Genomic DNA, 11,413 nt, shown 5'->3' on the forward strand with positions numbered 1-11,413 from the left:
TTAGTTTCTTTCCTGAGGAAGTGATATTCATTTTCATTTAAAATTTACTATATGAATACGAAGTTTAATTTTTCTTTATTAAAGATTTATTGATTACAAAAATATTAATAACAAAGAGTAGTTCAGGTGATACTTGGGTATGAAAGAAACTGATGGTTCTGGTTGAGGTTTAGTGCCTCCCATCATTACTATACTGAGGGAGAAGCCAGTCTGAAGTTCCAGTTTCAACTCAGAACAGTTCTGCTGTGGGTGGTAAATTGGGGAGAATCAAATTAAAGTTTGCAACCACTCCTTTCTTACATCGTTTCCTAAGCATTTTTCCCTTTATCCAGTGAATTTCCCTGGTGTAGTAGGAAGTCGTGTAGGAACTGAGAATAAGGAGTTTACTTTTAGCTTCTAGTCCTGTTCAACTATCCTAAAAACCAGAGGGAAACAGGGATATAGTCGGTGTATCCCCCTAATCCAAAAACCATATTTTGTGATTTTGGGGTCTTCCGATATTTCTAAAGCTACGGCATCTTCACATTCTAAGTTTCTGTGGGTAGGCTGGAGGTGTAATTCAGAGGTAGAACGTGTGAACACAGGAGCCCCGTGTTCAATTTCCAGCAGTGGGAAATTTTTTTTTTTCTTTTTCCGTGGGAAAATAAGCAGGACCAGAGTTTTAGAACATAATGGATGCGGATAAGGCTTTCTATCCTGCAGGTTTCTAGGAGGGGGACAAGTGTGGTTGGGAGGGGGTTTCTGAATTGTTTTGTTATGTGGTTTTCAAGCGCGGGGAGGGAGACTGTCCTCAGTAACAGGACCAAGTTTAGTTGCAGAGCCCTGATACCATAAAGCTAGATGAACCACCTAGACTCCATGAAACCCCGCCCTTCGTTTCCTTGCATTCCTTCACGGCAAGTTTGTCATTACCTCAAACTGTCCCTGCATTAGGTCACTTTGCCCTGTCACGTGCTCAGGCCCGCGGGAGCGCCACATCGCCAGCCGCACCCCTCCACCCCCACCCTGCCCACGTGACCCGGCCTAGTTTCTCGGTGCCCGGTCCAACGCTTCGCCCGCGAAACCCCGCCCCACGCTGCGCGTTCCGCCTGCGGACCTCCGCCCCTTATCTCGCGTGTGGCTCCGGGCTCCACGTGTTTCTTCCTGCCCAATGGGAGTCGGCGCCTGGGCGTGAAGGGGCGGGGAGGAAAGGGACGACTTGGTTACGTTGCGAAAAGGGGGCGGGGCCTGCAACGTCGGACAGAACGAGGGGACGCAACGGAGGCAGGCCGAGCCGCTGCCGTCGCCATGACCCGTGAGCACCGAGCCCCCTTCCTTTTGCGCTTTTCTTTCCGTTTGTTCTATACTTGTCGGCAGAATCGTCGGCCTTGACCTCCCCTCAGCTCCCCAGCGAGGCCCTTCTCTGGGAGCGTCTTTAGCTGCTCTTAGGCTTGGAGCCCGGAATCGAACCCTTTGCCCACCGCCACTTCGCGAGACCCCCCTCTCCCTTTCGTTAGACACAGGCCCTCCCCGACCTTCCGCGGTCTGAGAAACCCTATGTCGGTGTCATAGGCCCTGAGCCTCCTACTCCAGACTCCAGCCCATCCCCCACGGACCCAAACCTACCATCTGTCTGGGCCCCCACGCCACCCCAAAACTCAAAACACGCCTCCAGCAGCCTCCTCGGACAGACCGTCCTCACTCCCCTGCAATTTGGCTTGCCCGGTGGCACCTTCCTCCCCCATCCCCCCGCAGCCGAGGTCCTGGAATGGGTCGGTGTCTAGGTCCGGGGAATGCAGTGTTGGATCCTTCAGTTGTCCGGGATGGAGGGAAAAGAGTCGCGGGTGTGTGTCCAGAGCAGTCCCGGCGTCTCACTTTTTACCTTCTTTCCTTAGGCGGTAACCAGCGTGAGCTCGCCCGCCAGAAGAATATGAAAAAGCAGAGCGACTCGGTTAAGGGAAAGCGCCGAGATGACGGGCTTTCGGCTGCCGCCCGCAAGCAGAGGTAGCCCCAGGGAGGGGAGGGGATAGGGGAGACCTGGGGGAGACGGGTTTTATCAGGCAAGACAGCTACCTTAGGACTTGAATCTGGATTAGGCGCGAGGGGCAGAGCGTATTGCTTCCTCTAAGGTTTTATTTCCTCCCCACCCTCCAAATTGTTAGTTAACAGCCTTACAGGAAGGGACTGGGGTAGAAGCCTTCCCTAAGTCTGATTTTCAGTGCCCCCGGGTGACCTTAAGGGCAAGGGCAGGGAGCTTCACATTTCAAGCACAGTTGTGGTTATGACAGCCCACTAGTTTGGCCCTCCTTGCTGCTCGTTTCTCCTCCCTTTTCCCAACTTTCTCACTGGTGTTGCTGGGTGTGGTACTCAGCACAGAATAGAGCACCTTGGTCCTGTGTGGCCAGACTTCTGACCCTTTGGGCAACAGCCAGATGGAGACTGATTGCCTTTTGAGCCTCAGCTCTATTCCTCTTGTTCTCCTAGGGTGGGAATACAGCAGCCACATGCTGAACTTTGTCCCATCCACTTCCATCTTATCCTTTGTGCCCTTCATCCCCCTGCATCTTGTCCTTTTTGCCCTCTGGTACCTCCCAGTGCCCCATCATCTCTACCCCCAGGGACTCGGAGATCATGCAGCAGAAGCAGAAAAAGGCAAACGAGAAGAAGGAGGAACCCAAGTAGCTTTGTGGCTTCGTGTCCAACCCTCTTGCCCTTCGCCTGTGTGCCTGGAGCCAGTCCCACCATGCTCGCGTTTCCTCCTGTAGTGCTCACAGGTCCCAGCACCGATGGCATTCCCTTTGCCCTGAGTCTGCAGCGGGTCCCTTTTGTGCTTCCTTACCCTCAGGTAGCCTCTCTCCCCCTGGGCCACTCCTGGGGGTGAGGGGGTTACCCCTTCCCAGTGTTTTTTATTCCTGTGGGGCACACCCCAAAGTATTAAAAGTAGCTTTGTAATTCCTTGAGCGCCTGGTTTGACTGGGGATTTGGGGGGATATGGGGATGGAGGAATGACTGCCCTTTCCCACTAAAAAGGGAGAGCTCTTTAGACTCCTCTAAGAGTTGTGAATATATAGATTTAATAAGTGAAACATCACAGAAGAAGCCTTTATTTTATTATGACAACTAGACAAGTATTCTGGTTATGTGGTAGAGATCCTCTAAAAACCATAGAGACTTCTTTTCTGTGATTTTTTTTTTTTTTTTAATTAAAAAAAATTTTTTTTGTTTTTTTGTTGTCATTTTTGTTACCCACCCAGACCTTGAACACCATCCCAAGGATGGAGTTAAGGGCTTAAGTGGGAAGATTCCAGGACCTAAGTTTATGCCTCTCTTCCTCATTCTTCCTCAGTTTGTTCGACTGCTTGAAAGTTGGCCAAAAAAATCCTGCTGCTTACTGACTTCCTGTGGTCAGCTGCTCTCAAGTGTTCACATTCTCTTCTGTTCTGTCATTCCTCATGGAATGAGGGTGGTTTTTGTCTTCCCGCTTCCCTTGACCTCATGATCAGGGTTAAAACCTAGGGTAGCCTCTGTGCTCCTTTCCTTCTTTGCCCTGGTATGTTCTGGGCTTCTTGTATTCCTGTGCCCAGGGTTGAACTGCTTATTTTTCTTTTTATCTCCAAGGGCAGATCCAAGTCTTCAGTCCCTGTTGGTCTCTGCACCCCCACCCCCACCCCTAGCTCAGGAGCCAGGAAAGGGCTGGTGCCGCACTGTCTGCTGGGATTAGCAGTGGTTCCTGCAGCTGCTGATTTGGGAGTTAGGATCTTGAACTGGTGTGAAGACATAACGGTAGCTCTAGTGAGTCAGAAACTGCCCAGGGCATTAGGGTGTGTATGACCACTTCTTCCAACTCAGACATAGTATTGACTTAAGCCTAGAGGGTGATAACTCCCCATTGTGTTCTTGAGGGTACTGAGCTGGACTGGACAGCTCCCCTGAGCCAAGATTAGAGGTACAATCTCAAAGGAATTTCATTTTGTTAAAAAGACTTAGACTGGAGGCTGTTATCTGGTAATACTGATGCCATATGGTAGTGTTTCCTGAAGGTAAATGGAGGCTTGGGGTCCTGGGTGGGGGACCAACAGAGTGGTGCCAGTAGCAGCCCCAGATAGAGCAGTACACAGGCCCAGCATGAGGCAACCTTGACCCAGAATGTGGCCCAGCTACCCTTGGTGAAGGTCTTTTCCAGTTCTGCTCCCTCATAGCTGTGGAACCAAAGACTGTTGTTAGAGAATACACAGGACCCTAGCCTTTAGACTGTCTACCTCCCGTCAAATCATGGAAGACCCATTTGTGTCTCCTGAGAACCCTTTGGAATAGCCTTGAATTGTTCTTTCCTTAAAATAGCTAGGTTTTCAGGAGAGTATCTCAGGCCCATCTCCATCCTACCTGAACCAGTTGGTAAGGGTAACCATGACGTAGAGTGAAGCAAGGAAGAAGACAAAGTGGAAGGCAGAATAGCTGTAGGAAAGATGCTGGGCTTGCACTGGTGGTGCTGGAGGGGTCTCTTGGTTAGCTGGCCAGGTTGTCCCATCCCTTTGCCCTGGAGAGAGGGAAGAGCTGCTGGCAAACAGTGCTGCTGGAATACCTCTTCTCTCTTCCCCCACTACTTTAAGGAAGACTCTGGTGGAGGACGCTTTGATTTCTACCATTTCTCAGGACTCCTCACTTGACACTCACCATCCTCTGGCTCCACTGTTTCCGGGCAGCAGAAACAGAGTGAGGGCTTCTGCAAAACAAAAGGCAACATGTTTTGGAATGACTTTAAAAGAATGAGGGTGTTAATCTAGAAAACTTCCCTTTGAAAAGATTGGTCTAGTGTAAGAAATGGAGGCATATCTGGGTTCAAATTATAGCTCTGGCATATTAAATGGCTATGCAAACTTTGGTAAGATGTTTAATCTTTTGTGCCTCAGTTTCTCCATTTGTAAAATGGAGCAAATACCTACCTCACAGGGTTGTTGTGAGGATTAAATTAAATGAGATTATGTATGTAAAGTATTCTAGCACAGTGCTTAGCACATTGTGGGTACTCAATAAAAGGTAATAGCAGCTAGAATCTGAGCATTCTGGGTAGAGGTTGGTAGGATGTGTGTCTGTCTGTGTGTTTTGGGGGAGGGACGTTGGGGATATTGAGCTCTTGAGCCTCACCTGGAACTCATAGCTGTAAACCTTGATGATCCACAAGGGTCCAAATACCTCAGCCAGGTAGGAAGCCTCATTGCTGAGAAATGAGAGAGTTCTCAAGCTGGTCCAGTCAAATAGAAGGGATTTTTTTGGGGACATTACTGCCAACTGGTCTATGTTGGTAACCCTCAGGAGGGTACTGTGCTCCCTGAACCCCTTTTCAATAGAGATTTAGGAATCTGTGAAGGCCCTAAAATCTTAAAATCTGCACATACTTTTAAATTCTCAAGTCACTCACCCCCCCTCCTACCGCCCCCTTCATCTCATAAAGATCATCTGACAGTGCTATTCTTAGAAATTGTCCCTGTTCATGGGGAGCTTTTCTCATTCTAGCCTTGCTATAAAGTTTAAATAAACCATGGTTCTAGACATTCTACTGACTCCCCTTGTTTTGGACATTCTCCCTCTTAGCATTTTTCCCCTTCACACCTTTACGCACCAAGCAAAAAGCACACAAGCATACATGATGCCAGCACTCAACACTGCTAGTGAGGTATCTGATATTTGGGGTTCCATTTTATTCAGGCCAGGCAGGCACAGGGTGAGATTCTGTCCTTGAAGGATTACTGGGGAAGGACAACAGAAGAGAAAGGTGTTAAGAACAAAGAGCTGGGTATTTGGCAGGAGCAAAAGAGGTCTTAAGCATGGGTAGTATGGTCTATTGGACCTTACCTCTCTCTGGAGGACGGCTGGACAGTGCAGAGAAGGTCAGATACATGATATAGCAGCTGATGATAGAGGCTTGTAGAAGGCCAGAGCGGGGTTGCTCTGGGGAGAATAGGTATTGCTTTTTTACAGGGTTGTAATTTCCTTCATTCCTACCCCCTCCTACACTTTTTTCTCCCCATCATTGGGGGAAGGAGATTCTTTTTAGGAAAGCTAATGAAATTTGCTATAATACTAGAAGAACACTCCCCCTCCCCCCAAATCTGTAGTGTTGTAGGGCATATACCCACTGAGGCGGATGCAAGGAGCGATGGAGAGGAAGGAGAGGAGGCCACAGAAGCAAAGGTGCATACTAAGCAGCATCTTGTTGAGAAGGCAGCCAGCTGGGTGCGTGTAGTGTTGGAACAGAAGCACAGCTCCCACCCCTGCCATGCTGTAGAATCCTAGGGTGGCCAGCAGCACAGCTAGAAACCAACTGCAGTCTTGGGCTGCACCTGTCTGCCTAAGGAGGGGAGAGGTGGGCAATGGTTTAGAGCTCCAACTCTTGTTTTTACCCATTACTCTCACCCTTCTCTCAGAAGATTGGTGTGATTACTCATCCCACTTGGTTCAGAGTCATTAAATTATTTTTTACCAGGTATTGAACCCAAGGGCACTCAACCACTGAACCACATCCCCAATCCTTTTTATTTTTTGAGACAGGGTGTCTCTGAGTTGCTTAGTACCTCAATAAATTGCTGAGGCTGGCTTTTGAATTTGCAATCATCCTGCTTCAGTGTCTCCAGCCACTGGGCTTATAGGCATGTGCCACCACACCTGGCCATTCTTGAGTTTTTGATACTGCTTATTGGGAAACCATGGACCCACTGATCTGTTATACCATTTACCCAGATTTTGTTATAATTATTAATGTATTTTAAGCTGGACATGCCTGTAATCCTAGCCATCCTACCTACTTGGGAGACTGATGCAGGAAGGTTGTAACTTCCAGGCCAGCCTGGGCATCTTAGCAAGACACAATCAAAAAGGGTTGTGGGTGTACTCAATGGTAGAGCAACCCTGGGTTAGATCCCCAGTACTGCAAAAAAGAAAAAAATTAATGCGTGTTAATTGTTCAAATTAATGGGATTCATTTTTACATTTTCATATATGCACATAATCATAGGTTTGATTGTGTTCACCCTCTCTGCTGCCTTTTGCCCTTTCCTGTCCTTGTGCCCTTCCCTAATAGTTTACTCAGCCTTTCGGAATCCAGTAATGGCCAAACAACCTTTCCAAAAAGGGCCTTTAGGATTATGTGCCCCCATACCAGTTCTTGTTCCAGGAGTGGGCAAAGGCTGTGATAAGCACCAACTGTAGTAGGATGAATGTGAAGCCTCCACAGATGCCAACGTAATGCCAGGCTGCAAGATGGGCAACAGGGAGAGAATGTAGCTGGTCATACATATCATTGCTTCACTTCCTACCCACTCTTCATGTTAGCCTTTAGCCTGCTGCTGCTAAGGGTGTGAGATGTAGTACCTGGGAAGAGATGCTCATCAGGGATGCAGAAGGCAGCACCACAGAGACCTAACAGGAAGAGCAGCTTGAGGAACCAAAAGCTGGCGGAAAGAGAAAACCAGACTTAGGAGAAAAGATAAAGGAAAGTGAATAGTGCCTAATAGGAAAGCAAAAGAAAGCAAAAATATGGAAAGAGGACAAATAAAACAACTAAATGTAGGAAGGGAGGGAACCATTCCCAAGTGAGTGTGTCTGGGAACAAGCCTACTGCACTTTATTGTAAATTCTAACTCAAAGTCACGTAAATAACATCTAGGCAGTGTTTCATACTTTAAAAGTGGTTTGCAAACAATATCCCCATTGTTATCTCCACATGAGAGACTCATAAGAGGATGTGTCTCGCTTACGGTCACACAGCAAGTGCAGCGGAAGCAGGGACTTAAACCTGTTTTCTGTCTTTTTATAATGCTATTACTTCATCCCGGAATTCCCTTTACCCAGCTTGTATCTACTTTCCTCTTCTGTCCCTCCCTACCCAAAGAGTACACACAAACCTGTTATGCAGCTGTGCCCGTGGGCTGGTTGGGGAATGGAGGTGGACCAGCAGTACAGCCTGCAGCAGATGGAAGGTGGCAGTTCCTGCACATATTCTGTACACAGCCCCAGAGCCACTGAGCACTGGACAGTCAGAGTAACCAAATAGGTGGGAACACAACCCCGAGGGCATCTGAATCTGAAGGGAGTGTGAGAAATAGCAGGGCAAGTCAATTCATGAGAGGTCTCTAGTTCTCACTGGTATGTCCACTACTATGCTCCCTGCCCACAATCCAAATATTTTGTCTATTTCAGCATTTGTAATTTTTTCCCACCTTACAACCAGACCACCTTCCACTTACCCCATGTGCCTCACCCCAGACCCTTTCCACCACTGTCCTTGACAGCAGGAGGCAGCAAACTGCTGAGGCCCCTACATGAAGGAGGATGTAGAACAGGCGGCTACAAGTAGACTCTGAGAGAGAGGGCCACCTAGAGTGGCAGCAGCTGGTACAAGGAACAGTGCCACAGCAGGACATCTGAGGATAGACCAGATACAGAGCAGCAAGGTGATTGGCTGAGGAAAGGCATACATTTAATATGCGTGTGAGGTTAACCCAAGAGGTTGAATTCCAAAAAATTTCCCTTCCCTATTCTTCCTTTTGAATAGGAATTCTCAATTTGATTCTGAGCTATTTAGGATTGTCTAACAATAACCACCAGTAAGGCTTTCATCACAGCTGCTTGTGTGCAGGCTTAAAATATTCACCTTTCCCTAGACCTAAACACTCGGGGCTGGGAACGTGGGAAAAGAGGTTTGCCAACTTCTAAGGCAAAGAATCCAGGATAATAGAGAAGAAAAGAATGCCTATCTTTTTTGGCTTCTATAGGTTTTCCAACCCAGCCACCCTATGCTTTCAGTTTTTTAGATAACCCTTGCTTAAGGGAGCTTTTAAGCCCACATGCCCAAGCCGGATGTCATGATGAATGCCTATAATTCCAGCAGTTTGGGAGACAGGCAGGAGGATCACAAGATCAAGGCCACTTTGGTAATTTCGCCTCTGAACAACTTAGTGAGACCCTGTCTCAAAAAAGGCAGGGTGGCCGTGGCTGGGTTAAGTGCCCCTGAGTTCAATCCGTGGTACCAAAGAAAATAAATAAATAAAAATCAAGCCTATATGCCCATGCACCCTCTCACCTGACAGAAGGGGGTTTTCACTATGATTCCACTGTGCCGCTGTGCTAGGCCCATGGAGGTGCTGGGACCTGTGATGGACTTTGCACCCACCATCTTTGCCCCACGGATTAGGCCTAGGTCCACCAGATGGAAAGTAGATGAGAAAATGGCAGCTTCTTCAGACTTCAGCCCATTGGACTGTTGCTTTGCTGGGGCTGGTCACCTCGTCCAAAGACCAATGGGGACATCAGGAAAAGAACACCAGTCTCCAAAAAGTAAATGCAAATGCCCCTGTGAAGGTGCTTTCTTCTCAGGGCCTCACACCTGAGGCCACTCAGGCTGTTTTCCCTAGATTAGGGAGTAGTTTGCATATGTGGCTTCCTGGGGATTAGCATTCTTAATTGGTTTAGGATTAGACATCTTCCATCCTGGTTGGACAGAATTCCTCGTGTGCGGTGGGGGACTGTTCCTAGATAATGAAGAGGGAAGGATGCCAACTGGGATGGTATGGAGTGGTGACAGGTTAGAAACTCTTGCCTAAAATATTGTACAAACCCGAAAGGAAGTCTGAGAGAGGGGAACTTGTTTCCTCGCTGAAGCTTCTAGAACTGAGGTTATGAAGAGGGTGTGGCCCAGTGTGGGCCCCGCCCCGTCGCAGGGCGGAAGTTGTGGTCACCGGATGTTATCGTGAAGCGGGGCTTTGCGGCGGCGCGGTAAAACCAACATGGCGACCGAGGGGGACGTGGAACTGGAGTTGGAGACCGAGACCAGCGGCCCCGAGCGGCCCCCGGAGAAGCCGCGGAAGCATGACAGTGGTGCGGCGGACTTGGAGCGGGTCACCGACTATGCGGAGGAGAAGGAGATCCAGAGTTCCAATCTGGAGACGGTGAGGTTGACCGGAAGCCTGCCTGGGTGGTTTGAGAGCAGCGGGACCCAGATTCTGTAGTTGGAAGCCTGCGTTCCACCTGGGGATATTGCGCAGTTGGTAGAGTGCTTTGCTGGCATGCATAAGGCCCCGGGTTTAATTGGCAACTCATTTAGCAAGTCCACCGCTTGCTCAAAGGAACTTGATGGAAATTGGGCCTAAACGGACCTCAGGTGCTTAGGATCGAATTAAACAGTTCTTGGCGCCTGATAACACTCGTCGTGGTGGAAGAAAAACATGTATGAGCCTTGTGGGGGTTGTGCTGAGTGGTTACCAGTTCTCTGTGCTTTCCTGTAATAGGCCATGTCCGTCATCGGAGATAGACGGTCTCGGGAGCAGAAAGCCAAACAAGAACGGTAAGTCTTAAGTGCGAAGCCAGCCTACCAGTTACTACTACCCACAACAAAAATAAAACCACTATTAAGCCTTTGTACCGTTTTTCAACTCTTAACCAATTCCTGCAGATCTAGGGTTTACAATGTCATTATTGGTGATCACTAAGGAAAGCTTCCAGGGGAAAGAATGGGGATGTTGGAATCGTTTGGTGCTTTCACTCAACAGTGTTTATTGAGATTCACTTATTTGTAAGGCATAACTGGGTTCCTGGGAGTTTATGGTGGAGGTGGAGAATGAGAACTAATGTACATGAATATTTTCAGGGAGAAGGAACTGGCAAAGGTCACTATCAAGAAAGAAGATCTGGAGTTGATAGTGAGTAGTAATGCCTAACTAGTGTATGGGAGGTTCTGCTTAATTTGGGTTGTTTCCCGAAATAAGTGGAGTCAAGTTTGATGGCACATTGATGTCTCTGAGAAGGACTAATCAACATGTAATTTATCATTTTCCTGCAGATGACAGAGATGGAGATCTCTCGAGCAGCAGCAGAAAGGAGTTTGCGGGAACACATGGGAAATGTGGTAGAGGCTCTTATTACTCTAACCAACTGATATGTACTTTCTCAGACATATTTACAGGATTAACTTATTGCAATAAAGATTTTTTTTTTGCAGTTTTATCTTGGGTCAAGTGCATTATATACAATAAAATATAAATACATAAAATTATGTGTGTGTGTATACACACACACACACATGGTTTTGTTGTAGGGAACTTATGGTGGAGTATATTCAATTTAAGCGATCCTTCCCTCCAGAATACTTAATGAAACTGACTGTCCCTCAGCAGATTTCAAAGTACATTTGAAGTCTCAGCAGTTAAGTGTACCCAAAGTCACATGTCTCCAGGATAGCTTATGAATAGTTAGGAAAGACTGGCACTGCCTATGGATAGGAGTTTCAGTTCATGAGCCTCTGGAGTTAGAATTTTAAGTATCTGAGGTGAGAACATAGGAAAAATAGCCATCAAAGGTCATTTTTAAATTTAATTAAATGAGGAGCAGGGAGGCCTTATATAGAATTGATCTATAAAAGATTTGAATTTTGAACTATAAG

The 11,413-nt window shown here is 47.6% G+C and overlaps 3 protein-coding genes across 4 annotated transcripts; 2 read left to right on the forward strand and 1 right to left on the reverse strand.

The window, feature by feature from the left end:
* Positions 1–1,152: 1,152 nt before the first annotated feature.
* On the forward strand, positions 1,153–2,801 carry SERF2 (small EDRK-rich factor 2). The gene is made up of 3 exons (XM_079126438.1): positions 1,153–1,294; positions 1,875–1,983; positions 2,598–2,801. Exons 1-3 carry the CDS (start codon positions 1,288–1,290, stop codon positions 2,659–2,661), a joined length of 180 nt encoding a protein of 59 aa, XP_078982564.1. The 5' UTR covers positions 1,153–1,287; the 3' UTR covers positions 2,662–2,801.
* A 429-nt stretch (positions 2,802–3,230) lies between these two features.
* Positions 3,231–9,553, reverse strand: SERINC4 (serine incorporator 4). 2 transcript variants are annotated; one of them, XM_079126439.1, is made up of 12 exons: positions 9,059–9,553; positions 8,223–8,399; positions 7,881–8,059; positions 7,348–7,427; positions 7,136–7,229; positions 6,117–6,328; positions 5,833–5,928; positions 5,600–5,726; positions 5,125–5,197; positions 4,654–4,702; positions 4,363–4,516; positions 3,231–4,178 (listed from the first exon to the last, which is right to left on the reverse strand). In XM_079126439.1, exons 1-12 carry the CDS (start codon positions 9,149–9,151, stop codon positions 3,953–3,955), a joined length of 1,560 nt encoding a protein of 519 aa, XP_078982565.1. In that variant the 5' UTR covers positions 9,152–9,553; the 3' UTR covers positions 3,231–3,952. The 2 variants fall into 2 exon arrangements, with proteins under 2 accessions (XP_078982565.1, XP_078982566.1); XM_079126440.1 differs by lacking the exons at positions 6,117–6,328; positions 8,223–8,399; positions 9,059–9,553 and having other exon boundaries at positions 7,348–8,022.
* Positions 9,554–9,652: 99 nt separating this feature from the next.
* HYPK (huntingtin interacting protein K) lies at positions 9,653–10,977 on the forward strand. Its single transcript, XM_079126437.1, has 4 exons — positions 9,653–9,923; positions 10,263–10,318; positions 10,622–10,673; positions 10,814–10,977. The coding sequence occupies exons 1-4, from the start codon at positions 9,762–9,764 to the stop codon at positions 10,907–10,909; spliced, it is 366 nt and encodes a 121-aa protein (XP_078982563.1). The 5' UTR covers positions 9,653–9,761; the 3' UTR covers positions 10,910–10,977.
* Positions 10,978–11,413: the final 436 nt, after the last annotated feature.

The sequence above is a fragment of the Sciurus vulgaris genome, assembly GCF_902686455.1.
Source record: "Sciurus vulgaris genome assembly, chromosome: 2".
In the NCBI taxonomy this organism is placed as follows: Eukaryota; Metazoa; Chordata; class Mammalia; order Rodentia; family Sciuridae; genus Sciurus; species Sciurus vulgaris.

Coding starts and splice junctions, on each gene's coding strand:
- SERF2 (XM_079126438.1), top strand. Junction 1,984..2,597: donor GCTGCCGCCCGCAAGCAGAG/GTAGCCCCAGGG, acceptor CTCTACCCCCAG/GGACTCGGAGATCATGCAGC.
- SERINC4 (XM_079126439.1), bottom strand. CDS start 9,151: ATGGTGGGTGCAAAGTCCATCACAGGTCCCAGCACCTCCATGGGCCTA. Junction 8,060..8,222: donor TCTGGGGTGAGGCACATGGG/GTAAGTGGAAGG, acceptor CACTCCCTTCAG/ATTCAGATGCCCTCGGGGTT. Junction 5,929..6,116: donor CGCTCCTTGCATCCGCCTCA/GTGGGTATATGC, acceptor TATTCTCCCCAG/AGCAACCCCGCTCTGGCCTT.
- HYPK (XM_079126437.1), top strand. CDS start 9,762: ATGGCGACCGAGGGGGACGTGGAACTGGAGTTGGAGACCGAGACCAGC. Junction 10,319..10,621: donor CAGAAAGCCAAACAAGAACG/GTAAGTCTTAAG, acceptor GAATATTTTCAG/GGAGAAGGAACTGGCAAAGG. Junction 10,674..10,813: donor AAGAAGATCTGGAGTTGATA/GTGAGTAGTAAT, acceptor ATTTTCCTGCAG/ATGACAGAGATGGAGATCTC.